This window comes from Schistocerca piceifrons, chromosome X (assembly GCF_021461385.2).
Source record: "Schistocerca piceifrons isolate TAMUIC-IGC-003096 chromosome X, iqSchPice1.1, whole genome shotgun sequence".
Classification (NCBI taxonomy): domain Eukaryota; kingdom Metazoa; phylum Arthropoda; class Insecta; order Orthoptera; family Acrididae; genus Schistocerca; species Schistocerca piceifrons.
Window position 1 is genome coordinate 266,669,474 of NC_060149.1, and position 25,389 is coordinate 266,694,862.

The 25,389-nt window shown below is 37.6% G+C and overlaps 1 protein-coding gene across 1 annotated transcript in view; it reads left to right on the top strand.

The window, feature by feature from the left end:
- The window catches only part of LOC124722300 (oxysterol-binding protein-related protein 8), a 211,438-nt gene extending 186,847 nt beyond the window's left edge, over window positions 1-24,591 (top strand). The window contains 4 exon segments of the mRNA XM_047247483.1: window positions 2,459-2,563; window positions 7,427-7,588; window positions 8,689-8,864; window positions 23,830-24,591. Coding sequence (XP_047103439.1) covers window positions 2,459-2,563; window positions 7,427-7,588; window positions 8,689-8,864; window positions 23,830-24,052 — 666 coding nt within the window. The 3' untranslated portion in view covers window positions 24,053-24,591.
- The last annotated feature ends 798 nt before the right edge of the window (window positions 24,592-25,389 follow it).

The following is a 25,389-nucleotide window of genomic DNA, read 5'->3' on the forward strand; positions in this document are numbered from 1 at the left end:
TAGAGGACACTTTTTGTCCCTTTAGTTTTTATAAAATAAATGACACTTTTACTTAAAAATGACATATTTGAGATGTTACTTCGGCACTATTTGTTCCTTGTTTCACATTCTCATCACAACAGATTCTCCTTTCATGTTATCAGAAGCTGGTACTGAACTTGCATTGCAACCATTAACTTGTTTAACTTTCTTCGTATGCCTGAGTTCCATTTTTTTTGTCTTTGTGAAAGATTTCCTGGCACAGTTTGCTTTTCTGATTTGAAACTTCATGTTATTCACAGCTTATGAAATTTCATTTAAGTATTGCCGTTTTGTAATCAGTGTTATGTAGGTCTTTCATTTGTGTTTTTGTGTTATTGTATGATGCTGTTTCTGTGTGACTGTGTAATGAATGTAAACACCGGCTGTTTCGAAGCCGAAAGTGTTATCCTGCTAATTTGTGGCAATTTGGTATACTCTGTTTTATTGAAAAAGACCTTTTCATAACATTATCATGATAAGTTGTATTTCATTTGTGTTAGTACAGTGCATACTAAATAGCATTTTTTTCATTAGTTTATTGAACACAACATACAAACATAAGAGAGAAATTAATCAGCATGAATACAGTCTCTCATATAATCTAACATAGTCTGACAATGCTTGGACAGTTTAGACTTTGCACTTGTAGACAATATGTTGGCAGCACATCATCTCCATTTGTGTCATGTGGTAAAAGAGACAGTAGAGCTGTTCAGTTCAGTGTAACAATAAGGTGAGGGATCTCGCAAGTTTTTTCACCAACTGTACACTTTTTTTAGGGGAGAGAAAAATGCTATATAACAAAAATGTCACAAGTGCGCCATTTACCTACTTGGGGTCCATGGAGATGACGATGCTAGTGATGAATGGAATTTTAGATACACAACTGGCATCTGCATCCTAATGATTATCTAACATGCTCAAAACAACCAGGTGTTTCACAAACAATATTTGCAGCTTTAACGAAATAGGCAACCAGCTCTTCTGGGGTTTCAGTGTCTCTCACATCAAATACCTCATCTCTGTCTCCCACACCCCCTCACAAAAGAAATCCATAGGAGTGAGGACAGGAGAATGTGGTGTCCATGGTACTGGCCCACCCCTCCCAGTCCAACAATTGCAGAAAATATTGTCTGAATATTCTGTGACAACAATGGCAAAGTGTGATTGGGTCACTGTGATGCTGGAGCCATAATCATTGCTTGACTGCTAGCAAGGCATTTGCCAAAATTTCTGGTATTACTTCACTTCTGTCAAGCATGTTAGGCAGAAGATACCAATCGGACAGTTGTGAACAATACCAGCTCACACATTTATGGTAAATCTCTGTTGGTTGTGGAAAACACAAGTTGCCCTAGGATTTTCCAAATCCCAGATATGGGTATTGTGGCTGGTGATTATTCCTTCCCTTGTGAAAGCATCCATGTCAGCAAATGAAACACACATGGAAGCGAGGGATGTTTTAATTTGGTCTTCATACCATTGGCAGAATTTTTAACAGTTCTCACATTACAAGGTCTATCAGTTTTCTGTCGGTGTCGTCTAAGGGATATCCTATCTCACGAAGACAGCCATCAAATCTTTGAGATGTGATGTGATGTGATGTGATGTGATTTGGTCAAGTCCTTAAACTAATTCTACATACAGGTGCCGTGCTGCTAGACTGTGGTATCGTGCCTCCCCATAAATGAAATGCATCTCACCTAATACTATTGGAGTCTAATTAGTCATCAAGAATCTGTTAACATGAATAGAAACTATCATGTACACACAATATAAAATAAACACTGACAGTGGAACTCCAGACACTACTAGCAATAATGGAAACTTACACTTTCTAGCAAGAAGACTTAATTGTAGTGCAGATCAGGTTCCAGTGTCAACCTTTTGGATACACAGCAGCCAAAATTACTGTGAACATTGGCTTAGGGGAGGTCCAGCATCAAGTCCTTCAAACCCCTGCACCTCTGACATTTGTCACACAGCAAAAATATTTCTTTTTCTCTCTCCTAATAGTTTTACTAATTTGTATTTGTGGTTTTTTCGCACAATGTATACACAAGGTGTCTCAGGTGGAAAGGTCCATCTTCAGAGATATAACAGTAACAGTCATTCAAACTAAAGAAGTCTAGTAAAAATGCATATATCAAGAGCTATGAGCACTTTTTCAGTAGAGGAGTGTGTTTCGCAGTAGCGAAGACGAACAAGAGCTCATAGCTCTTAGGGTATACATTTCAGTGCACATGATTCATAAGACTGTTTTGCTTTGAATTATTGTTCCTGTCCTATTCTTGAATATTGACCATTCCTTCTGGGACACCCTGAATAACTGTGGGCAAATCCTAGTTTCCACACACCAAATTCAGTGAGTTGTTTATAATCTAATTTAACAGGTCATTCCAAAAAAAGGCCTTATCTCTCTGCATTTATTTTATAGGTTGCCGCTACCGAAGAGAAGACGGTTTTGGAAGAAGCACAGAGGGCTGCAGCAAAGGAACGTAAGATAAAGGGTATTGAATGGATACCAAAACATTTTGAGCAGGTGGGACATAAGATAAAGAACTTTTAACAACCTGGGCATTTGTAACAGTGTTATACCTGAGTTTCATTTTTGTGAGGATTAGTTAATGATAAAAAACCTATAACTGGCTAGAGGTAAAAAAGGTAAACTGGCACTACAGTAAAGAATGGAAGCTCTGATATTCTTGGAAACAAGTGCCAACCTGCCAATGCCTGGTAACTAAAATAACAATAAAGGAGACCTGGCTTTGTAGATAAATACAGAACAGCAGAGTGGCTCAGTGAGTAACCTTGGTGTGCAGCCTGGTGGGCTGAGGAACCAACTGACTGGCAAGGCACTTCGGTCTGGCCAGGTTGCACCCAGCTGTGCTGTCCAGCAAGCCAGCTGGTCTCATCTGTGTCCTGTATGTTACAGGCTGCAGCACACAGGCTGGGCTGGCTAAAACTTGCACCATGCGTAACTCTATTGACAACAATACTGATAAGTCCTAGCAAAGGTTGGGGTTTAGACTGCGCACTAAATGTCCATACTAATGAGTACTTGTATCTTGACACTGTTCTGAACTTCACAGTAGGGGTTTCTGATATAGAATATTTTATCAGGTTGGCTTTTTATCAGTTAACAGGTCCTTAACCATACTTGATAAAAGGCTAGTGTAACCATCTGGAGTTGAATCACCTTTAATAGAGCAACATTATAAATTAAGCAGTTAAAATTGATGGAATCTAGGATGAGTATATGAACAGAAGCTTAAATATCAATCAAATGAATATCATAAAGTTTCATCAAAGAGTTATGAATTTTTGATGAGTGAATAATGGCAGTCATGTTGATTTTGGACTGTACCATCAAGACATTCTTTTTTGAGGTCATAATGAGAGGAGGATGATGTCAATGTTCAGTACTGCTGACCATTTTAGCAGCATCACTGTCATGCATAGCTCACAAGTAACATCTGGTATTGCCAGGAATTGTTATAATACTCCATAACAACCCTACAGCCCACACTGTATTTTGTTGTTCATAGTGCACATATCAGTATGTTGATTTCTATTCGTGTATATTTGATTTTCATGCACAGTTAGCTCCTGGCTGTAGACTGAGATTGATTATAAATTGAAAAGTGCATTGTAGTAATTTTGAAACCCACATACTTTATTTCCAATGCTCAAGTTTTATTGTTATTTGCAATATGGTTGTCGTAACTTAAAAATAGCAAGTTTTATGTTGATGAGGTGTGATCTTGTGAATTTTTTAAACTTGTGTAGAGAGATGTGAGTCTTGCTGTAGCTCTGTTAAGGTGTGTTATCACATTTCTCTTGTGAATGTTTCTATAAGTGAAGGTATCACAGTTACCATTTAGATACAGTCAGTTAAGTGTAAATATGTTAACCTGTGGACCACATTGTTTTTTCACACACTAGTGGCACTTGATGATGATTTCTTTAGTCTTCAGAAAGCTTTTGAAATACTTGTTGATAAAATATAGATAATCATCTCCACAAATAATGCTAACATAGACAGCTTTCTTATTTAGTCTTTATAACTGCCAGTTCAGAGGCACTTTGTTGCCTCAGGTATTTCAGCAAAATAATATCCATTTCGTATACCGTTTCAAATTTCCTGTTGTTCTTCCAAACTTGAAAATTCTAGTTCAACTTGAAATGACTCAAAATACTGAGTTTCTTTACTTTTTCTGAGTGAGAAAAATTTATGAAGATATGCTGAAAAGTAATGCCTCCAAATTTCTTATGTGTAAACTCTCAAAGATTTTGAAAGAAAACAAATATTATTAACATTCTATGTCTTTATTCTCATGCCTACATATTTATTTCTCAATGTAGTACCCTGACAACAAACAAATTTCTCCCAACGAGAGACCAGTTTATTGGTACTATCACTGTAGAATGTTTGACATTGTTGATGCAACCACAACCTCACCTCTGCTTGCACCACTTTATCACTGCAAAGTGAAGTCCACGAAGGTGTTCTTTACATTTTGGAAACAGATGAAAATCAGATGGGGCCAAGTTGGGACTGTATGGAGAATGACTGATGACAGTGAACCTAAGGCATGGGATTGTTGTTTGGTTGCAGTGCTGGTGTGTGACATGCTGAAGGAGAGAGTGCTCAATATGTGTAAAAACTCTTCAAATTCATGCTTTCAGTTTTCTGCAGTTAGAAACTCAATTACAGCATGCTGTTTCTCACATGCTGACGTAGCTAAGTTACACACTGCCAAGTTGCATGCTACAATTCGGAGTCCTGTACTGGCAGAGGGTTGCAACTTGCATCAGTGAAGCAAGAAAGTTGACTAAGTAAGATACATGACATGTAATACCTCGATCAATATTGAGAGAAGGGGGGAGGGGGGGGGGACGGAGTTGTTACTTTTCGGAACACCGTTGTACCCTTGTATGTAAATTTTCATCATTCTCAACTTTTTTTTACTCATGTGTATTTTGTGGTAAAGGCAATTCTATCAGTTTAAAAGGTTTGTAATATTTATGTAACACATCTGATGTGAATATGCAATGTAGCTTCCACATCAGAGTGTCAAGGTAGCTGTGTAGAGCCATAGTGGCAATAATGAGGATAGAAAGAAATTCTCCTAGGACAATTGCGTGATGTCATTTCTGTGATATTATGTAAAATATAACTTCCATGTCTGTGAACACTCATAACCTTCATTTCTGAAGACTGGGATGCAATCCATTTTGACAGTACCAGTCCATAGAAAGACCCTTTCTGTACAACTTGCAGTTTTCATCTTTACACACCATCAAGGTTGGTATCATGTACCACTTGGTGATAGCTTATAATTAGAAAGAAGCCACAAACATTTTAGTGTGTTCCTAAACAAAACTTTGATAATACAACTCCCAACTGGTGTGTTTCAGTTCAATTTACTTCTGTGAACATGTAGCAATGTGAGAGAGGTTTTGTGGATCTAAGCATGATAGACAAAAAAATCTACAAATAAAATTCATCCTGTATACATGTGACACACAAATTGTGTTCAGTTTGCCTATTGCAATAGATCCTCATGCCACTTTAAAGAAATTCTTAAGTGAACTGTGACATTTTTTATGGTTTAGTGTCTTAAAATCAAACAGAAATTTCCTATATTTGCTGGGTTTCAGTGTACATCCACTTAACCAGTGCACTGTAGATACCCTGAAAAAAGTCATCTTGGAGCAAAGCAAAATGCTTAGTAACTGATGTTTCATACCCAACCATATTTAAATTTTCTGCATTTCCTAATTCAGAGCAAGAAAATGTTGAAATGACATCATCAACATGGCACTGTCTACTGTTTTCTCTAATCCTTGTCAGTTGAGTACAGTACTCAGTGTCTCTTATTACTGACATGTTTAAAACCCACTGAAGTAAAAACTAGTGTGTTGTTCCCTGCACTTCAGATAAGGCTGTTCCATTGCTGCTCCACGAGGCAATGGCGTTGGGGTACACACATCAGCTATCTTGCGGGCATGTGCAACTAGTATGGGCTACCTGCCAAATAGCTCTGTTGCATGCATTCCTCACGCAGGCACAAGGACAGGGTGTTATGGTCGCACACACTACAGCCTGACTGTCCATGCTGTCCACTGTAGCCTGTGTGCACCTGGCTGCCTGTGAGCGAGGACTTGAATGGGAACATATGGAATGTGAAGATATGTTCAGAAGCCCCTTAAATTCCAAAAGTGCTTAGCAGATTTTCATATACTTTTGAGGTAAAGAAACATGTAATATCCAGACTGAATCTTTCACTATGCAGTGTGTCCAGATCTATAACGTCCGTGACACTTCTGTTATGAGACAACATCAGAGCAGAAATAACTTTCTGCTATAGGTAGTGCACTGAAAATAAAGATAAATATGTCAGTTAATTCGTCAGTTCCTGAGGAATTTCATCAATACACTGGGTCATGGTCTAGCATGTAGTTCTCTTGCTATGGAGAATTCAATCGTACTACGAGAGAGTGACAAGTAGTGAAGGGCAGCTTTTGTTGCTGACACAAAAAAGCTTTTTTCAACCATTTTGACTGAGTTAAACCCTTTTTTTCTTATATTAATAGAATATTCCCTTTTGTCACAGAGCTCTGTTCAAATTAGCGCACAAATCAGCACACAGCATTTCATGTATGTTGGTCCTCATTTACCTCATACTGAGAGACAGTGTTTTGGTTTCCAACAATATAATGTCTTAAATACCATGACATATGTATTTTCTAAATTGCTGGGAGGAGTTTTCAAATATTTTTTATGTTGTTAAAGTTTCTTTGCAATCAGCCAGGGACGATGATCGTGGATCAGTGATGGAAGTGAAATTAATTCAGTATAACTGCATGAACTGGGTTAATAGGGCAAAGCCAGCTTAAACATAAAGTTCTTTTTGTCTGAGCTAAGAAAACTGCAGACTACAACAGTAGAAAATGAAAGTGATAAAAGAAGTAAAATCAGTTCCTACTCTACTAATGTGGCCGCTCCTCATTTTTGACACTTCATAACTCAGTAATTGTGAACTGGCTCTCAATTCTTATCTAACTTATTGTCTGAAGTTAATGAAATTTCTTCCTGTGCTTGTTGTGCTTATGCTAGTGTTGTGTTTCTACATCTTTCATGTCTCCAGTTTAGACTTGAGCTGTTGTCAGATAAATGCTGTTTGTGCTTTATCAGTTTTACGTCACTATTACTACCATCCTAGCTTCTGCAACGGAGAGCACAGTACTTGTTTCTGTGATGATTCCTATTTTAATTTTCCCCAATTTGTGTTTTTATCCTACCTCTTAAAGCATGTTTCCTATGTGTGATCGTGATAATATCTTTTATGCTTCTACTTATCTTTGGTGGGTGCTTCTATCCTTCCATTTTTTTTTTCAGGATATTATATCTGGCCAGTGGGTTTACAAACATGCTGATCTACGGCCATGGGATCCCCGCAATGATGTATTGCAATATGAATACAGCTATGTAATTCAGACAAAAACAAGACACAGGACACCAATGATCCGTACTGCCAGCATTGTCAGTGTTGATCCTCAGGTAATATCAGCACCCACTTAGTTATGTACATACCAATACAATTTGATAAACAATATTATTCAATTTATATGAAATACACAATAATGACCCTAAGACAAAAGTACATAATTGTATGTATTAATAATATAGTAGTCAGTGATGATAAGAAACAAGGAAATTTTTCTTTGCTTGGTCAGCTTGACCTGCCCTGATCACCCAACTGTTTCTCTTGGCTCTGCAAAATTAAATTCCTGCAAACATTGTTTTGTCTTTGTGCACCTTATCAAAAAAACATGAACATATTGAAATAAATTACCTTTAGTTCATTACTCATTATCTTAGTAAAGTGAAGGTGCTTTTTTCCCCCAAACAAGAAATTATTTAGAAATTTTGGAACAGGTCCAGTAAGTACTAAGCTTATCATTGAGACAGTTCCAGAGGGGTGTACAAGTGTGTGAGGGAGATTAGCTGGACGTGCTTTGTGGGTTGATGGGTTCAGCAGGCTGAAATCAGTGGTATGCCATTTATGAAAGAATCTGTGTCAGTCAGATAGATGGCTGAGTGTGTTGAACTGGGTAATGTACAATGGGGAAAGACAACTTAATGCAGACAGTTCATTATACTTCACATTCTTATTGGTAAAGGTCTTGCTGCAACTTGTACAGTGGTTGCATCATAAGAGGCAACCAAAATCTTCAAATTATAAGAAATTTTTGGTAGCGCCTCGTGTCACTGATCACATTCTCATATTACAGTCTGTTCTGTTCCTAGGTGATAAGTGATATAAAGGAAAAATTAATGCTTGTACTAATCACTCTCATTTTAGATTTATCACACTTGTGATAAAAGCTTATAATGCAGGAAGGTGAAATATCATATTAGGTGTTTTGAAAATTAGGTCAGCTACTTTCTGTACGAGAGAGACACTCCCCATTTCAGTCTTAGGCTCATAAGACAATTCAGCATCTGCTTTGTGAGTTAATATGTACTAGATTTGTGGGCTACAGATATAGCTGTACATTTTTTAAAAACTAAAACCTCTTTTTTCTCTTTTTCTTTCAGATAAACAGTTAGTTGTGATTGATTTTATAAAGTGTTAATGCATGTGTTTTTACTTCCAGAATACACTTCGTCAAACAGAATCACGCTCATCTGTAACAGTAATAAAGTCATCGAAACACCAGCTTTCTACGCAAGTGAGTCCAGTTGACAGGAACAGTGGAAGCTCATCCCCAGAATTCCACAGTGATTCCAGCCACACTGAAAGGCATAAAAGTAGTTCTTGTGGGTCTGCAAGGTATGTTTTTACTATGCTTGACTTACGAACATTTTGTGTTTGTATGAGGGGGCGAAGGCGTGTGCATGTGTGACTGGATGAGTGAAAATGCTTCAATTCTTCATTGAACTGATGTAACAATGGTGGAGGCCTCGTAACAGTGGCATATTATATTTAATGATCATTATTTGAACAGTTATAAATTACGTTTAATGGGGACTGTATTTGGTTTAATGCGTCCCATACTTCTGTACAAATAATTTGTCTACACCATAGTACAAAATAAATGAAGGACCGATGATGATAGTTATGGTGATATTATTATTATTATTATTATTATTATTATCATCATCATCATCATCTTCTTCTTCTTCTTCTTCTTCTTCTTCTTCTTCTTTCCTTTCTCAGACCTTAGGTCCGGTTAAAAATGGAAAGTGACGCGGACCTTGATCAAACGTGACTTCCTTTTAACTGTACGGTATATGTTACATTGCATTTAGGAACTTTTGAGTAATTGAACATGTATCAATAATTACAGATTTCTGTAGTTGTATATATAAGTTTGGATGTAGCTGTATTGCATTGATGTGCTGGTGGATATTGTGTGGTATGACTCCTGTAGTTGATAGTATAATTGGTATAATGTCAACTTTATCCTGACGCCACATGTCCTTGACTTCCTCAGCCAGTTGGATGTATTTTTCAATTTTTTCTACTGTTTTCTTCTGTATATTTGTTGTATTGGGTATGGATATTTCGATTAGTTGTGTTGATTTCTTCTTTTTATTGGTGAGTATGATGTCAGGTTTGTTATGTGGTGTTGTTTTATCTGTTATAATGGTTCTGTTCCAGTATACTTTGTATTCATCATTCTCCAGTACATTTTGTGGTACATACTTGTATGTGGGAACATGTTGTTTTATTAGTTTATGTTGTATGGCAAGTTGTTGACGTATTATTTTTGCTACATTGTCATGTCTTCTGGGGTATTCTGTATTTGCTAGTATTGTACATCCGCTTGGGATGTGATCTACTGTTTCTATTTGTTGTTTGCAAAGTCTGCATTTATCTGTTGTGGTATTGGGATCTTTAATAATATGCTTGCTGTAATATCTGGTGTTTATTGTTTGATCCTGTATTGCAATCATGAATCCTTCCATCTCACTGTATGTATTGCCTTTTGTTAGCCATGTGTTGGATGCGTCTTGATCGATGTGTGGCTGTGTTAGATGATACGGGTGCTTGCCATGTAGTGTTTTCTTTTTCCAATTTGCTTTCTTCGTATCTGTTGATGTTATGTGATCTAAAGGGTTGTAAAAGTGGTTATGAAATTGCAGAGGTGTAGCTGATGTATTTATATGAGTGATTTCTTTGTGTATTTTGCTAGTTTCTGCTCGTTCTAGAAAGAATTTTCTTAAATTGTCTACCTGTCCATAATGTTGGTTTTTTTTATGTCGATAAATCCCCTTCCTCCTTCCTTTCTACTTAATGTGAATCTTTCTGTTGCTGAATGTATGTGATGTATTCTATATTTGTGGCATTGTGATCGTGTAAGTGTATTGAGTGCTTCTAGGTTTGTGTTACTATTCCAAATGAGTAGGTCAATATTGGTATAGCATAAGTATTTATAGCTTTTGTCTTGTTTCTTGCTGTCAATTCTGTTTTCAGTATTTTTGTTAGTCTTTGTCTATATTTTTCTTTTAGTTCTTCTTTAATATTTGTATTATCTATTCCTATTTTTTGTCTGTATCCTAGATATTTATAGGCATCTGTTTTTTCCATCGCTTCTATGCAGTCGCTGTGGTTATCCAATATGTAATCTTCCTGTTTAGTGTGTTTTCCCTTGACTGTGCTATTTTTCTTACATTTGTCTGTTCCAAAAGCCATATTTATATCATTGCTGAATATTTCTGTTATCTTTAGTAATTGGTTGAGTTGTTGATTTGTTGCTGCCAGTAGTTTTAGATCATCCATGTATAGCAAATGTGTGATTTTGTGTTGGTATGTTCCGGTAATATTGTATCCATAATTTGTATTGTTTAGCATGTTGGGTAGTGGGTTCAGAGCAAGGCAGAACCAGAAAGGACTTAATGAGTCCCCTTGGTATATTCCACGCTTAATCTGTATTGGCTGTGATGTGATATTATTTGAATTTGTTTGGATATTAAGTGTGGTTTTCCAATTTTTCATTACTATGTTTAGGAACAACTTGAGGACAATATTATGGAAATGGAAGAGGATGTAGATGAAGATGAAATGGGAGATATGATACTGCGTGAAGAGTTTGACAGAGCACTGAAAGACCTGAGTCGAAACAAGGCCCCCGGAGTAGACAATATTCCATTGGAACTACTGACGGCCATGGGAGAGCCAGTCCTGACAAAACTCTACCATCTGGTGAGCAAGATGTATGAAACAGGCGAAATACCCTCAGACTTCAAGAAGAATATAATAATTCCAATCCCAAAGAAAGCAGGTGTTGACAGATGTGAAAATTACCAAACTATCAGCTTAATAAGTCACAGCTGCAAAATACTAACACAAATTCTTTACAGACGAATGGAAAAACTAGTAGAAGCCAACCTCGGGGAAGATCAGTTTGGATTCCGTAGAAACACTGGAACACGTGAGGCAATACTGACCTTATGACTTATCTTAGAAGAAAGATTAAGGAAAGGCAAACCTACGTTTCTAGCATTTGTAGACTTAGAGAAAGCTTTTGACAATGTTAATTGGAATACTCTCTTTCAAATTCTAAAGGTGGCAGGGGTAAAATACAGGGAGCGAAAGGCTATTTACAATTTCTACAGAAACCAGATGGCAGTTATAAGAGTCGAGGGACATGAAAGGGAAGCAGTGGTTGGGAAGGGAGTAAGACAGGGTTGTAGCCTCTCCCCGATGTTGTTCAATCTGTATATTGAGCAAGCAGTAAAGGAAACAAAAGAAAAATTAGGAGTAGGTATTAAAATTCATGGAGAAGAAATAAAAACTTTGAGGTTCGCCGATGACATTGTAATTCTGTCAGAGACAGCAAAGGACTTGGAAAAGCAGTTGAACGGAATGGATGGTGTCTTGAAAGGAGGATATAAGATGAACATCAACAAAAGCAAAAGAAGGATAATGGAATGTAGTCTAATTAAGTCGGGTGATGCTGAGGGAATTAGATTAGGAAATGAGGCACTTAAAGTAGTAAAGGAGTTTTGCTATTTGGGGAGCAAAATAACTGATGATGGTCGAAGTAGAGAGGATATAAAATGTAGGCTGGCAATGGCAAGGAAATCGTTTCTAAAGAAGAGAAATTTGTTAACATCCAGTATTGATTTAAGTGTCAGGAAGTCATTTCTGAAAGTATTCGTATGGAGTGTAGCCATGTATGGAAGTGAAACATGGACGATAAATAGTTTGGACAAGAAGAGAATAGAAGCTTTCGAAATGTGGTGCTACAGAAGAATGCTGAAGATTAGATGGGTAGATCACATAACTAATGAGGAAGTATTGAATAGGATTGGGGAGAAGAGAAGTTTGTGGCACAACTTGACCAGAAGAAGGGATCGGTTGGTAGGACATGTTCTGAGGCATCAAGGGATCACCAATTTAGTATTGGAGGGCAGCGTGGAGGGTAAAAATCGTAGAGGGAGACCAAGAGATGAATACACTAAGCAGATTCAGAAGGATGTAGGTTGCAGTAGGTACTGGGAGATGAAAAAGCTTGCACAGGATAGAGTAGCATGGAGAGCTGCATCAAACCAGTCTCAGGACTGAAGACCACAACAACAACAACAATGTTTAGGAACTGTATCAATTTAGGATCTACTTTGTATATTTCCAATATTTGTAGTAACCATGAATGAGGTACACTATCAAAAGCTTTTTGGTAATCAATGTATGCGTAGTGTAGCGACCTTTGTTTAGTTTTAGCTTGAAATGTCACTTCTGCATCTATTATCAGTTGCTCTTTACATCCTCGTGCTCCTTTGCAACAGCCTTTTTGTTCTTCATTTATAATTTTGTTCTGTGTTGTGTGTGTCATTAATTTCTGTGTAATGACTGAAGTTAATATTTTGTATATTGTTGGTAGGCATGTTATGGGGCAATATTTAGCTGGGTTTGCTTTGTCTGCTTGATCTTTAGGTTTCAGATAGGTTATTCCATGTGTAAGTGTATCAGGGAATGTGTATGGGTCTGCAATGTAACTGTTAAATAATTTAGTTAGATGTGAATTTCTTTAGCCAGAAATTTGCTATTTTATCTTTTTTAGGGGCTTTCCAGTTGTGCGTAGAATTAATTGCGCGGGTGACTTCATGTTGCAAAATTATCACTTCGGGCATTTGTGATATCATCTTGTATGTGTCTGTTTCTGCTTGTATCCACCGTGCATGCCTTTTATGTTGTACCAGGTTTGACCATATGTTGCTCCAGAAGTGTTCCATGTCTGTTGTGTTTGGTGGGTTGTCTATTTTAATGTGTGTGTTATCTATTGTCTGATAAAATTTCTTTTGGTTTGTGTTGAATGTTTGGTTTTGTTTTCTTCTATTTTCACTTTTTTTGTATCTTCTAAGTCGTTTGGCCAATGCTTGTAATTTCTGCTTCTTTTCATCTAATTGCTCTATCGCTTCTTGTTGTGAGATTTTACCTAACCTTTTTCATTTTTTGTCTGATATTTCATTTCTTATAAATTGTGTTACCTGTCCGATGTCTTTTCTCAGTTTTTCTATTCTGATCTGTAGCCTGTGTTGCCATGCTGGTTTTGTGGGTTTCTTCTGTGTGTTGGTTGGTTCTGATCTCTGCCTAGTGTGTATATTTAGTGTAGTGAGTGCTCCTATATAAACCAGGAGTTGTAACTCTTCCATAGTTGTATTTTCATTTATTTTGTTGTATATGATTGTGCTGATAGTTGTTATTGTTGTTTCGACTTGTGGGTTATTTGGTGGTCTATGCAAGAATGGTCTAATGTCTGTATTTCTGTCTTTGTATTCTATATATGTCAGCTGGAATTTTTCTTCTATATCTAACATGTGTGTCACTTCGTGTTCTATTTGTGCTTGTTCTGGTGGCTGTCTTAAGATTTTGTTTTCTTCTGATTGTTTAATTGATGCATGTTGTTCTTTGTTTGTTTGCTCTGGGATGTTTGAGTCCATTACTGTATTTTCTTCTTCTTCTTCTTCTGATTGAACATTATTTTGTTCCAGTATTTGTTGTACTTGTTGTTAGATGTTTTCTAATTCTGACTGGGGTAGCCTGTTATTTTTGATTATTACACGGATCTGATCAGCTAGTCGTTGTTCTGTTAAAAATTTTAATTCTGGGTATCTGGTAATAAATTTTGTGTATACTTGTGATCTGTATCCAGTTGTGTTGGTTCCTAAGTTTGTTGCTTGGTAATAACAGAACATGAGTTGTCGGTTAACTTCATCTGACCATCTCATCCTCTGTCTTTGTTTTCCTTCTAGAGTGGTTGCAGGAAGCATATCCTGCAAAACACCTCTATTTGGATTTAAATCATTTTCCGTGTGGCTAGCAGTGTCGTTACCATTGTGGACGGGCATAGGGTTCAAGCATCGTCCCCAACCTTGACACCGCTTGTCCGAGGCTTCATTAGTTCTGTCCTGAACCAACTAATCACACTAAAAGGGGGGTTGGCCCTATTAGTGGTTTGTTCTTTTCGTCGCCTTTTATAACTGGCAGAACATACCAAAGGCCTATACTTCTCCCGGGCCTCCATGGGGTTTATTATTATTATTATTATTCTTTCCTTTCTCAGACGTTATGTCTGGTCAAAAATGGAAAGTGACGCGGACCTTGATCAAGCGTGACTTCCTTTTAACTGTACGGTATATGTTATATTGCATTTAGGAACTTTCAGGTAATTGAACATGTATCAATAATTATGGATTTCTGTAGTTGTATATATAAGTTTGGATGTAGCTGTATTGCATTGATGCACTGGTGGATATTGTGTGGTATGACTCCTGTAGTTGATAGTATAACTGGTATAATGTCAACTTTATCCTGATGCCACATGTCCTTGACTTCCTCAGCCAGTTGGATGTATTTTTCAATTTTTTCTCCTGTTTTCTTTTGTATATTTGTTGTATTGGGTATGGATATTTCGATTAGTTCTGTTAATTTCTTCTTTTTATTGGTGAGTATGATGTCAGGTTTGTTATGTGGTGTTGTTTTATCTGTTATAATGGTTCTGTTCCAGTATAATTTGTATTCATCATTCTCCAGTACATTTTGTGGTGCATACTTGTATGTGGGAACGTGTTGTTTTATAAGTTCATGTTGTAAGGCAAGCTGTTGACGTATTATTTTTGCTACATTGTCATGTCTTCTGGGGTATTCTGTATTTGCTAGGATTGTACATCCGCTTGGGATGTGATCTACTGTTTCTATTTGTTGTTTGCAAAGTCTGCATTTATCTGTTGTGGTATTGGGATCTTTAATAATATGCTTGCTGTAATATCTGGTGTTTATTGCTTGATCCTGTATTGCAATCATGAATCCTTCCATCTCACTGTGTATATTGCCTTTTGTTAGCCATGTGTTGGATGCGTCTTGATCGATGTGTGGCTGTGTTAGATGATACGGGTGCTTGCCATGTAGTGTTTTCTTTTTCCAATTTACTGTCTTCGTATCTGTTGATGTTATGTGATCTAGAGGGTTGTAGGAGTGGTTATGAAATTGCAGTGGTATAGCCGATGTATTTATATGAGTGATTGCTTTGTGTATTTTGCTAGTTTCCGCTCGTTCCAGAAAGAATTTTCTTAAATTGTCTACCTGTTCATTTTTATTTATTTATTGTTCCGTGGGACCACATTAAGGAGAAGTCTCGATGGTCATGGAACGAGTCAATACATGAAATTATAACACGATTGTAGAAACAGATAAAATGAAATATAAGAAACATATTCAGGTGACAAGTCGTTAGTTTAAATAAAGAAAATCAAGAATGTAACACTGGAATTTGCTTAATTTTTTATCTCTTCCAGGAGCTCCTCGACAGAATAGAAGGAGGGAGCCATGAGGAAACTCTTCAGTTTAGACTTAAAAGCGTTTGGGCTACTGCTAAGATTTTTGAGTTCTTGTGGTAGCTTATTGAAAATGGATGCAGCAGAATACTGCACTCCTTTCTGCACAAGAGTCAAGGAAGTGCATTCCACATGCAGATTTGATTTCTGCCTAGTATTAACTGAGTGAAAGCTGCTAACTCTTGGGAATAAGCTAATATTGCTAACAACAAACGACATTAAAGAAAATACATACTGTGAGGGCAATGTCAAAATTCCCAGACTATTGAATAGGGGTCGACAAGAGGTTTTCGAAGTTACACCATACATAGCTCGAACAGCCCGTTTTTGAGCCAAAAATACCCTTTTTGAATCGGAAGAATTTCCCCAAAAAATAATACCATATGATATAAGCGTATGAAAATATGCGAAGTATACTACTTTTCGTGTTGAAATGTCACTTATTTCAGATACTGTTCTAATGGTAAATAAAGCGGCATTTAGTTTCTGAACAAGATCCTGAACATGGGCTTTCCACAACAGCTTACTATCTATCCGTACGCCTAGGAACTTGAACTGTTCCGTCTCGCTTATAACATGCCCATTCTGTCTGATTAAAATGTCAGTTCTTGTTGAACTGTGGGTTAGAAACTGTAAAAACTGAGTCTTACTGTGATTTAGCATCAAATTATTTTCCACAAACCACGAACTTATATCATGAACTACATTATTTGATAATGTTTCAATATTACACACAAGATCCTTCACTACCAAGGTGGTGTCATCAGCAAACAGAAATATTTTTGAATCACCTGTAATACTAGAAGGCATATCTTTTACATAAATAAGGAACAGCAGTGGCCCCAGCACCGACCCTTGGGGAACGCCCCATTTAACAGTGCCCCATTGGGACTGAACATCATTACCACTCTCAATATTGCGGAGGATTACCTTCTGCTTTCTGTTCTTAAAGTAGGAGGCGAACCAATTGTAAGCTACTCCCCTTACTCCATAATGTTCCAACTTCTGCAGTAATATTTTGTGGTCAACACAGTCAAAAGCCTTCGTTAAATCAAAGAAAACACCTAACGTTCGCAACCTTTTATTTAATCCATCCAAAACCTCACAGAGAAAAGAGACTATAGCATTTTCAGTTGTTAAGCCATTTCTAAAGCCAAACTGTACATTTGACAGCAAATTATGTGAATTTAAATGCTGCAGTAACCTTGTATATACAACCCTCTCGATAACTTTAGCGAACACCGATGGCATAGAAATAGGTCTATAATTGTCAACATTATCCCTGTCTCCCTTTTTATAAAGTGGCTTCACTACCGAGTACTTTAATCGGTCAGGAAACCGACCACTCCTAAAGGAAAAGTTACAGATATGGCTAAGTACTGGGCTAACATACATGGAACAATACTTCAGTATTCTGCTAGATACCCCGTCATATCCATGAGAGTTCTTGGTCTTTAGTGATTTAATTATTAATTCAATCTCCCTCTTGTCAGTATCATGGAGGAGCATTTCAGGTAACAGTCTCGGAACACTTTTTTCTAAGAGCGCTATATGATTCCCTGTTGGGACTAGGTTTCTATTTAGTTCACCTGCTATATTCAGAAAGTGATTATTAAGTACTGTACATATATGCGACTTATCAGTAACACGGACATCCCCACTACGCACTGATTCTATATTCTCGACCTGTCTCTGCAGACCAGCCACTTCCTTTACGACTGACCATATGGTTTTAATTTTATCCTGAGACTTAGCTATTCTATCTGCATACCACATACTTTTTGCCTTCCTAATAACTTTTTTAAGCACCTTACAACACTGTTTGTAATGGGCTGCTGCATTTAGATTTTGACTGTTTCTAACGTTTTGATATAATTGCCACTTTGTTCTACAAGATATTCTTATCCCTGTAGTCAGCCACCCAGGCTGCCTGTTTGTGCTAGTACCCTGTTTTGAACGTTCTAACGGAAAGCAACTTTCAAAGAGCACGAGAAAAGTCTTGAGGAAAGCATTATATTTATCGTCTACTGTATCAGCACTATAAACATCTTGCCACTCTTGTTCCTTGATAAGATTTACAAAAGTCTGTACAGCAACTGGATCAGCTTTCCTAAAAAGTTGGTAACTATATTTAACATGTGTTGCAGCACAAAAATCTTTTAGACTTAAAATTTGTGCATCATGATCTGAAAGGCCATTCACCTTTTTGCTAACAGAATGCCCTTCTAATAATGACGAATGAACAAAAATATTGTCTATGGTTGTTCTACTGTTCCCTTGCACTCTCGTTGGAAAGAATACGGTTTGCATAAGATTATATGAATTAAGGAGGTCTACCAGCATCCTTTTCCTTGCACAATCACTTATACAATTAATATTGAAGTCACCACATATAACTAACTTTTTGTATTTCCTATAAAGTGAACCAAGAACCTCCTCTAGCTTTAGCAAAAATGTTGTGAAATCGGAGTCTGGGGATCTATAAATAACAACAGTAAGAAGTTTAGCTCCACTAAATTTAACCACACCTGCACAACATTCAAACACCTTTTCAGTGTAGTACTTTGAAACATCAATTGACTCAAATGGGACACCGTTTTTCACATACATGGCTACTCCCCCACACCGCAAAGAGCTCCTAGAAAAGCTGCCAGCCAGCCTGTATCCCGGTAAAGGAAGCCTCTGAATTATCTCCTTATTTAAGAAGTGTTCAGATATACCAATAATTTCAGAGTCAACATCTATAAGCAGTTCGCTAACTTTATCTCTAATACCTTTATTATTATTATTATTATTATCATCATCATCATCATCATCATCATCATCATCATAAAAGGAATATTCTTCAGAGTTGATTGCGCTAGTTTAGCTTAAGTTTGCCCAGAGATTTCACTAACAGATGAAATTATGAAATTGTGTTTATGATTAACTTTGTGCCACTGACTCCTCAGACCTGCCTTTACAAAATGCAAATAATGTGAGGACTATGAAGTTATCTAATGGTGTCATGAGAGTTTCTTATAGAATGTATTTTATCTGGAGCACCACATGAAAACTGCTACATTATTTGCTATATAACTGTGCAACTATCGTAATACACCTCAAAAGACAAATCCATTAAAATTTTGTTTAAAGTTCATTCATTTTGATTTTACAGTCATTGTATTTACCCTGCAGGTCTTAAAAAATACTAATTTTAATTTGAGAAGGAAAATGTAACATACGGTTTCCCAAGAAGTCTGAACTTCATCCGTAGTGATCTGTTAAACACATTTGAGACTGATATCAGACGCCTCGGATAGGAGAAACTAGATTGCCGATTTTACCACAAATTTTCAAAAATTGTAGTTTCGTAGTATGGTATGTTTTGTAACATTCAGGCGTACAAGTAGTACATCACAATTTGGACACCATAATGCCATTTCTTTACTCCTATTTTTTTCTTTTCTGACTCCTCTTGACATCAGCACACACTTCGCAGACATGTCGAGTGTGATTTTATTTTAGTATCTTTCTGGTTTTTCAAAAATAAATCTGCTGATGCCAGTACCTGCAGGGGAAATCATTTCTTGGTGTTGCTTGTATGTTGTTATGCAACACAAAAACTCAATAACTCTACAAGAGACATGATGTAGTTACATTGTTTCTCTTATCAATGTTTTGTCTCCTATTATGAAACACAAATGCATTAGTGATGGTCACCACAAGAATTGGGAGAACCATCAGGAGCCATAATACTTCGCCGCTGTGCCTCCTTTCCCGGTATCTACCCAGTCAAAGTATTACAAACAACAAACAGTTGTGTACCATACTTGTGTCTTGCGCACCCAAAAAAGTGTGTCCTCAATAACAATGTTACCTTAATCAGCTGTTAATTGCCCATAGAGAACAAGTGGAGCAAAAAACACAGAATTCAAGTGATGAAAAATGAGTGGATTTTTAAAAGTGGGTCTCAGTTAGACTAATTATGAGGAATACAGGGCTATTACAAATGATTGATGCGATTTCATAAATTCACTGTAGCTCCATTCATTGACATATGGTCACGACACACTACAGATATGTAAAAAAACTCATAAAGTTTTGTTCAGCTGAAGCCGCACTTCCTGTTTCTGCTGCCAGAGCGCTCGAGAGCGCAGTGAGACAAAATGGCGACAGGAGCCGAGAAAGTGTATGTCGTGCTTGAAATGCTCTCACATCAGTCAGTCATAACAGTGCAGCGACACTTCAGGACAAAGTTCAACAAAGATCCACCAACTGCTAACTCCATTCGGCGATGGTATGCACAGTTTAAAGCTTCTGGATTCCTCTGTAAGGGGAAATCAACGGGTCGGCCTGCAGTGAGCGAACAAACGGTTGAACGCGTGCGGGCAAGTTTCACGCGTAGCCCGCGGAAGTCGACGAATAAAGCAAGCAGGTAGCTAAATGTACCACAGCCAACGGTTTGGAAAATCTTATGGAAAAGGCTAAAGCAGAAGCCTTACCGTTTACAATTGCTACAAGCCCTGACACCCGATGACAAAGTCAAACGCTTTGAATTTTCGGCGCGGTTGCAACAGCTCATGGAAGAGGATGCGTTCAGTGCGAAACTTGCTTTCAGTGATGAAGCAACATTTTTTCTTAATGGTGAAGTGAACAGACACAGTGTGCAAATCTGGGCGGTAGAGAATCCTCACACATTCGTGCAGCAAATTCGTAATTCACCAAAAGTTAATGTGTTTTGTGCAATCTCACGGTTTAAAGTTTACGGCCCCTTTTTCTTCTGCGAAAAAAACGTTACAGGACATGTGTATCTGGACATGCTGGAAAATTGGCTCATGCCACAACTGGAGACCGACAGCGCCAACTTCATCTTTCAACAGGATGGTGCTCCACCGCACTTCCATCATGATGTTCGGCATTTCTTAAACAGGAGATTGGAAAACCAATGGATCGGTCGTGGTGGAGATCATGATCAGCAATTCATGTCATGGCCTCCACGCTCTCCCAACTTAACCCTATGCGATTTCTTTTTGTGGGGTTATGTGAAAGATTCAGTGTTTAAACCTCCTCTACCAAGAAACGTGCCAGAACTGCGAACTCGCATCAACGATGTTTTCGAACTCATTGATGGGGACATGCTGCGCCGAGTGTGGGAGGAACTTGATTATCGGCTTGATGTCTGCCGAATCACTAAAGGGGCACATATCGAACATTTGTGAATGCCTAAAAAAACTTTTTGAGTTTTTGTATGTGTGTGCAAAGCATTGTGAAAATATCTCAAATAATAAAGTTGTTGTAGAGCTGTGAAATCGCTTCAGTCATTTGTAATAACCCTGTATACTTGTCAGGCCAGTTATGAGGAATACGTTTGTCGTCGTCGTTGACATGAAAGGTGGATAAAATTGTTTTGTTTTACAAGGTGAGGTGGTGCAGTCGTAAGACACTAAACTCATGTTCAGGGCTACAGTGGTTCAAGACCCCCATCCAACCATCCACATTTAGGTTGCCTGTGGATTCCCAAAATCCCTTGAGGCAAGTGCTGGGCTGGTTCCTTTTTAAAGTGCATAGCCAGTTCCCTTGCCCCATCCAAGATTGTGCTCCATCTCTAATAACTTTACCATCAACATGACATTAAACCCTAATATTCCTTCCTTTTACCATTTTGAGTCTATCACAGCTCATAAAGGCAGCAAGAAATGGATTAGGAAGCATGTACCCATTGGCGAGTAGTAAAGATTTTTGGCTTGTTCACAAGACACAAATGAATTATTACTGTGAAAGTAAATAAATGTATTAAATTTCTATTGCAGACCACCATTTTGGTTTTCAACTTGTTTCGTCTTCAACTTTTTTAGTCCTGTTGTTGTCAGTTGCATTTTATATTGTGGTATGTTGATAATTATTACTTTCGGACTATTTAATTACAGCTGAATAAAACAGAATTATTGTGCCATATGCTTCTCACCTTTATTCAGTGTAAGCCACCTTCAGTGGCCTAAAATACATATAAATTTTTGTTTATACTATTCAGTTTACATTTGACAAAATCAAGCCTCAAAGGCAAGAAACAGAGGGGTGTGTGTGTGTGTGTGTGTGTGTGTGTGTGTGTGTGTGTGTGTGTGTGTGTTTTCTACTCTAGAAAAAGACCATTTGGCCAAAAGCTTATATGTATAGCAGCCTTTTAGGTGTGACTGTCATGAGCAGCAATCTATTCTTTTCATAATAAGGTGGCTTACATTTGGAACATTGTGTAAATAGGGTATCAATAGCTTGGGCACTTTTTGTTTTGCTATGATGTAGTAATAATTTTAAACCCTACTTACAGATTTTGTGGATGTTGATTTAGATGTTGTGTTCTTGTTCCTTTGTTACAGCTGTTGTTCCTCTGATAACTGCCATTTGAAATTTTGTTTTCGCGTGTCACAGCACTAGAATTTGAACACTAATTTTGATGTTATGTTTTGAATGGTGTTGCAAACTGTCAGTGTAATTGCCAACTATTGAATGTGTTTTTGTGGCATCTGTGTATGGTCTGTGTGTGTGTCAGAAACAGACAGACAGACAGACAGACAGACAGACAGAGAGAGAGAGAGAGAGAGAGAGAGAGAGAACATATGTATTTGTTATAATATGACTGCATGTACATATGGAATTTTTTTATCTTATCATTTCTTTTATTAAGTCCAGTAGAGGGTCTGTAATGATGTGTATCTGGCCATTTATCAAATGTATGTTCTCAGCGATGACTTTCTGGATTTGATATTTTTCCTGCATTTGTTTAAGGCATTTGACTTGGGTGTTTATTGTGAGTTTTTTCATTTCTTGTTCCATGTTTCTAGGATGTTGGTTGTGGTGTTTTAAGTGCTCTGAAAATGTGGAATGGTTTTTTTCGTACTTCTAATATCTAATGTATTATTTGTATGATGTTTCAAAATTCCTGAGTGTCATGCCTGTGTATACTGCATCACCACTTTTACCTTAAAGTTTGTGCATTCCTGTTCTCTGGAATTTGTCCCTCTTGATTGGTGGTTTGCGTAGGAAGCTTGCAGCACGAAGATACATGTTATATAGAATAAAAAGGATTCCACTATGAAAAGGAAATGAGTAAAATCACACAAATAGCTAGGAACAATGGGTATGACGCTCAGCTTCATAAGCCAACCAACTACCAAGAGGGACAAATTCCAGGGAGCAGGAATATACAAACTTGAATGTCAGTGTTCTGATGCAGTATAAATAAGCATGACACACAGGAATTTTAAAATGTGGTACAAAGAACACATTAGGTGTTGGAAGTATGAAACAAACTATTGCACATTTGCAGAGCACAACATAGAACACCACAACCAACATCCTACAAACATGGAACAGGATATGAAAAGAACCATAATAAACAACCTTAAATAAATGCAGGAAAACTACCACATCCAGAAAGTCATTGCTGAGAACGAATATGTGATAAATGACCAGACTGACATCAGTACAGACTATCTACTGAACTTAATAAAAGAAACGATGAGATAAAAAAATTTGATTTGAACATGCAATCATATTAAAACTAATACATATTCTCTCTCTCTCTCTCTCTCTCTCTCTCTCTCTCTCTCTCTCTCTCTCTCTCTCTCTCTCTCTCTCTCCCCCGCCCCTCTCCCCCGCTAACCCCTCCCCCGCTAACCCCTCCCCCGCTAACCCCTCCCCCGCTAACCCCTCCCCCGCTAACCCCTCCCCCGCTAACCCCTCCCCCGCTAACCCCTCCCCCGCTAACCCCTCCCCCGCTCACCCCTCCCCCGCTCACCCCTCTCCCAAGTTAATTACTGATTAAGTTAGTGATTAAAGATGTAGATTGATAGTTGAAATTTGATCAATTGTTTACATGTCATATATAAGTGTGAAACTACTACACTTACAAGCTCTTTACTCTGTCTTTGAATCTGTGTTGTTAACAGAAACTGATTTACTTTCTGTTTTTGTAGAGTGAAAGAAAGCCTCGCTGTAATGCAGTCACATCTTCAAGAACAGCACGAAAGGTTATCTCGCATTCAGCATAATCTAGAGCAGTTGGGGAAGCTACAAAGGGAGCAAGAGAAGGAGAGACAACTTAATTTTAACAGGCAGTTATACCGTGCAGCTGTTTTACTTATTGTGATTCAGTCCTTCATAACAATTATTTTCTCTTACATCGTTCAGTGGAAGTAATTTACTATTGGGTGACATATCTGTGTGAGCATATGCTTAACACAGCTGTGTACCTACTGTGACAGCTATAGAAGAGAAGACAACCCTCTGTGATATATTTTGTTTGGTTTCAAAATGGCATCTTTGATCATAATAGTGAACTGTTTTAGTTGCGTTTAAAATTGAGAGAGAGATTGAATGGCACGTATGTTCCATAAAACATTTGTAAACTTTTGTAATACTGTCACTGTAAATTGAGCTGATAATGTAAGTTACATTCTGGTACCTCACATTTTATTTAAAATGTGCTGTGACTGTTGTGCAGCTGTTTCCCAGTGAACTTAGATTGTTCAGATGTTGTAGATATTATTTCGTTTCTGTGTATGTATGAAAGAGTGGTAAATATTGAGCCTAGTCTGTCTAGGGGCATGGATGATCAGACTTGTGTTCTTTTAAAATTTGGCGGAAAGAAAGTAAACAAGCATCTTGCTTCTGTGTCATTGTCAAGTGAGTGAAACTGAAATGTGATGTGCTTCCAACTCCCCCCCCCCCCCACTCCCTCCCCCCCCCCCTCTCTCTCTCTCTCTCTCTCTCTCTCTCTCTCTCTCTCTCTCTCTCTCTCTCTCTCTCTCTCACTCACTTTGTGTGTGTGTGTGTGTGTGTGTGTGTGTGTGTGTGTGTGTGTGTGTGTTTGAGAGAGAGAGAGAGAGAGAGAGAGAGCAAAGCTGTGATGAAATTTGCTGTATTGTACTGTTTTTTTTATTATATTTACATAGTTCTTTTTTTTTTTTTTTTTAGTAAACTATGCTCGGCAGCTATTTTCTCGTGTCATATTCAGTTAGACCTAACTAGTGATGGTGCCATGTGCACATACATTATATATGTGTGTGTAATGATTCAGTGTTTTGAAATACATGAAGTCTTGTGCAAGTAAGGGTGTAGGATGTTTTAAAATTTCTGAGATGTAATTGGTGAATGACAGAAGCACAAGGCATCCTTTATTTCGTATCTGTAATCTTGTACTTCACGTCCTGTAACTTTGCTTATCCTGTCAAATGGGAGTAGTGCTGCTGCCACCTGTCAGTCTGTAATATAAAGTTAAACAAATGCTGGGCCTTGTTGTTTTGTGTTTGTTATATATTTGAGATGAAAGTGTTAATGCCTGCTGTATTAATCCAAGAGAAACCACAAAAAACATAGATGTTAATCATGAGGTGTATTTTATCAGTGACTGTACAGTGTATCCTTTGTCTGGAAACAGTTGAGTTAATGCTTAGAAAACTTTTTGCATTAGATGTAGCAATTAGTATTTCATATATCAAAAGTAGATAGCTAGCAGCAGAAATAGGTTTCACTAA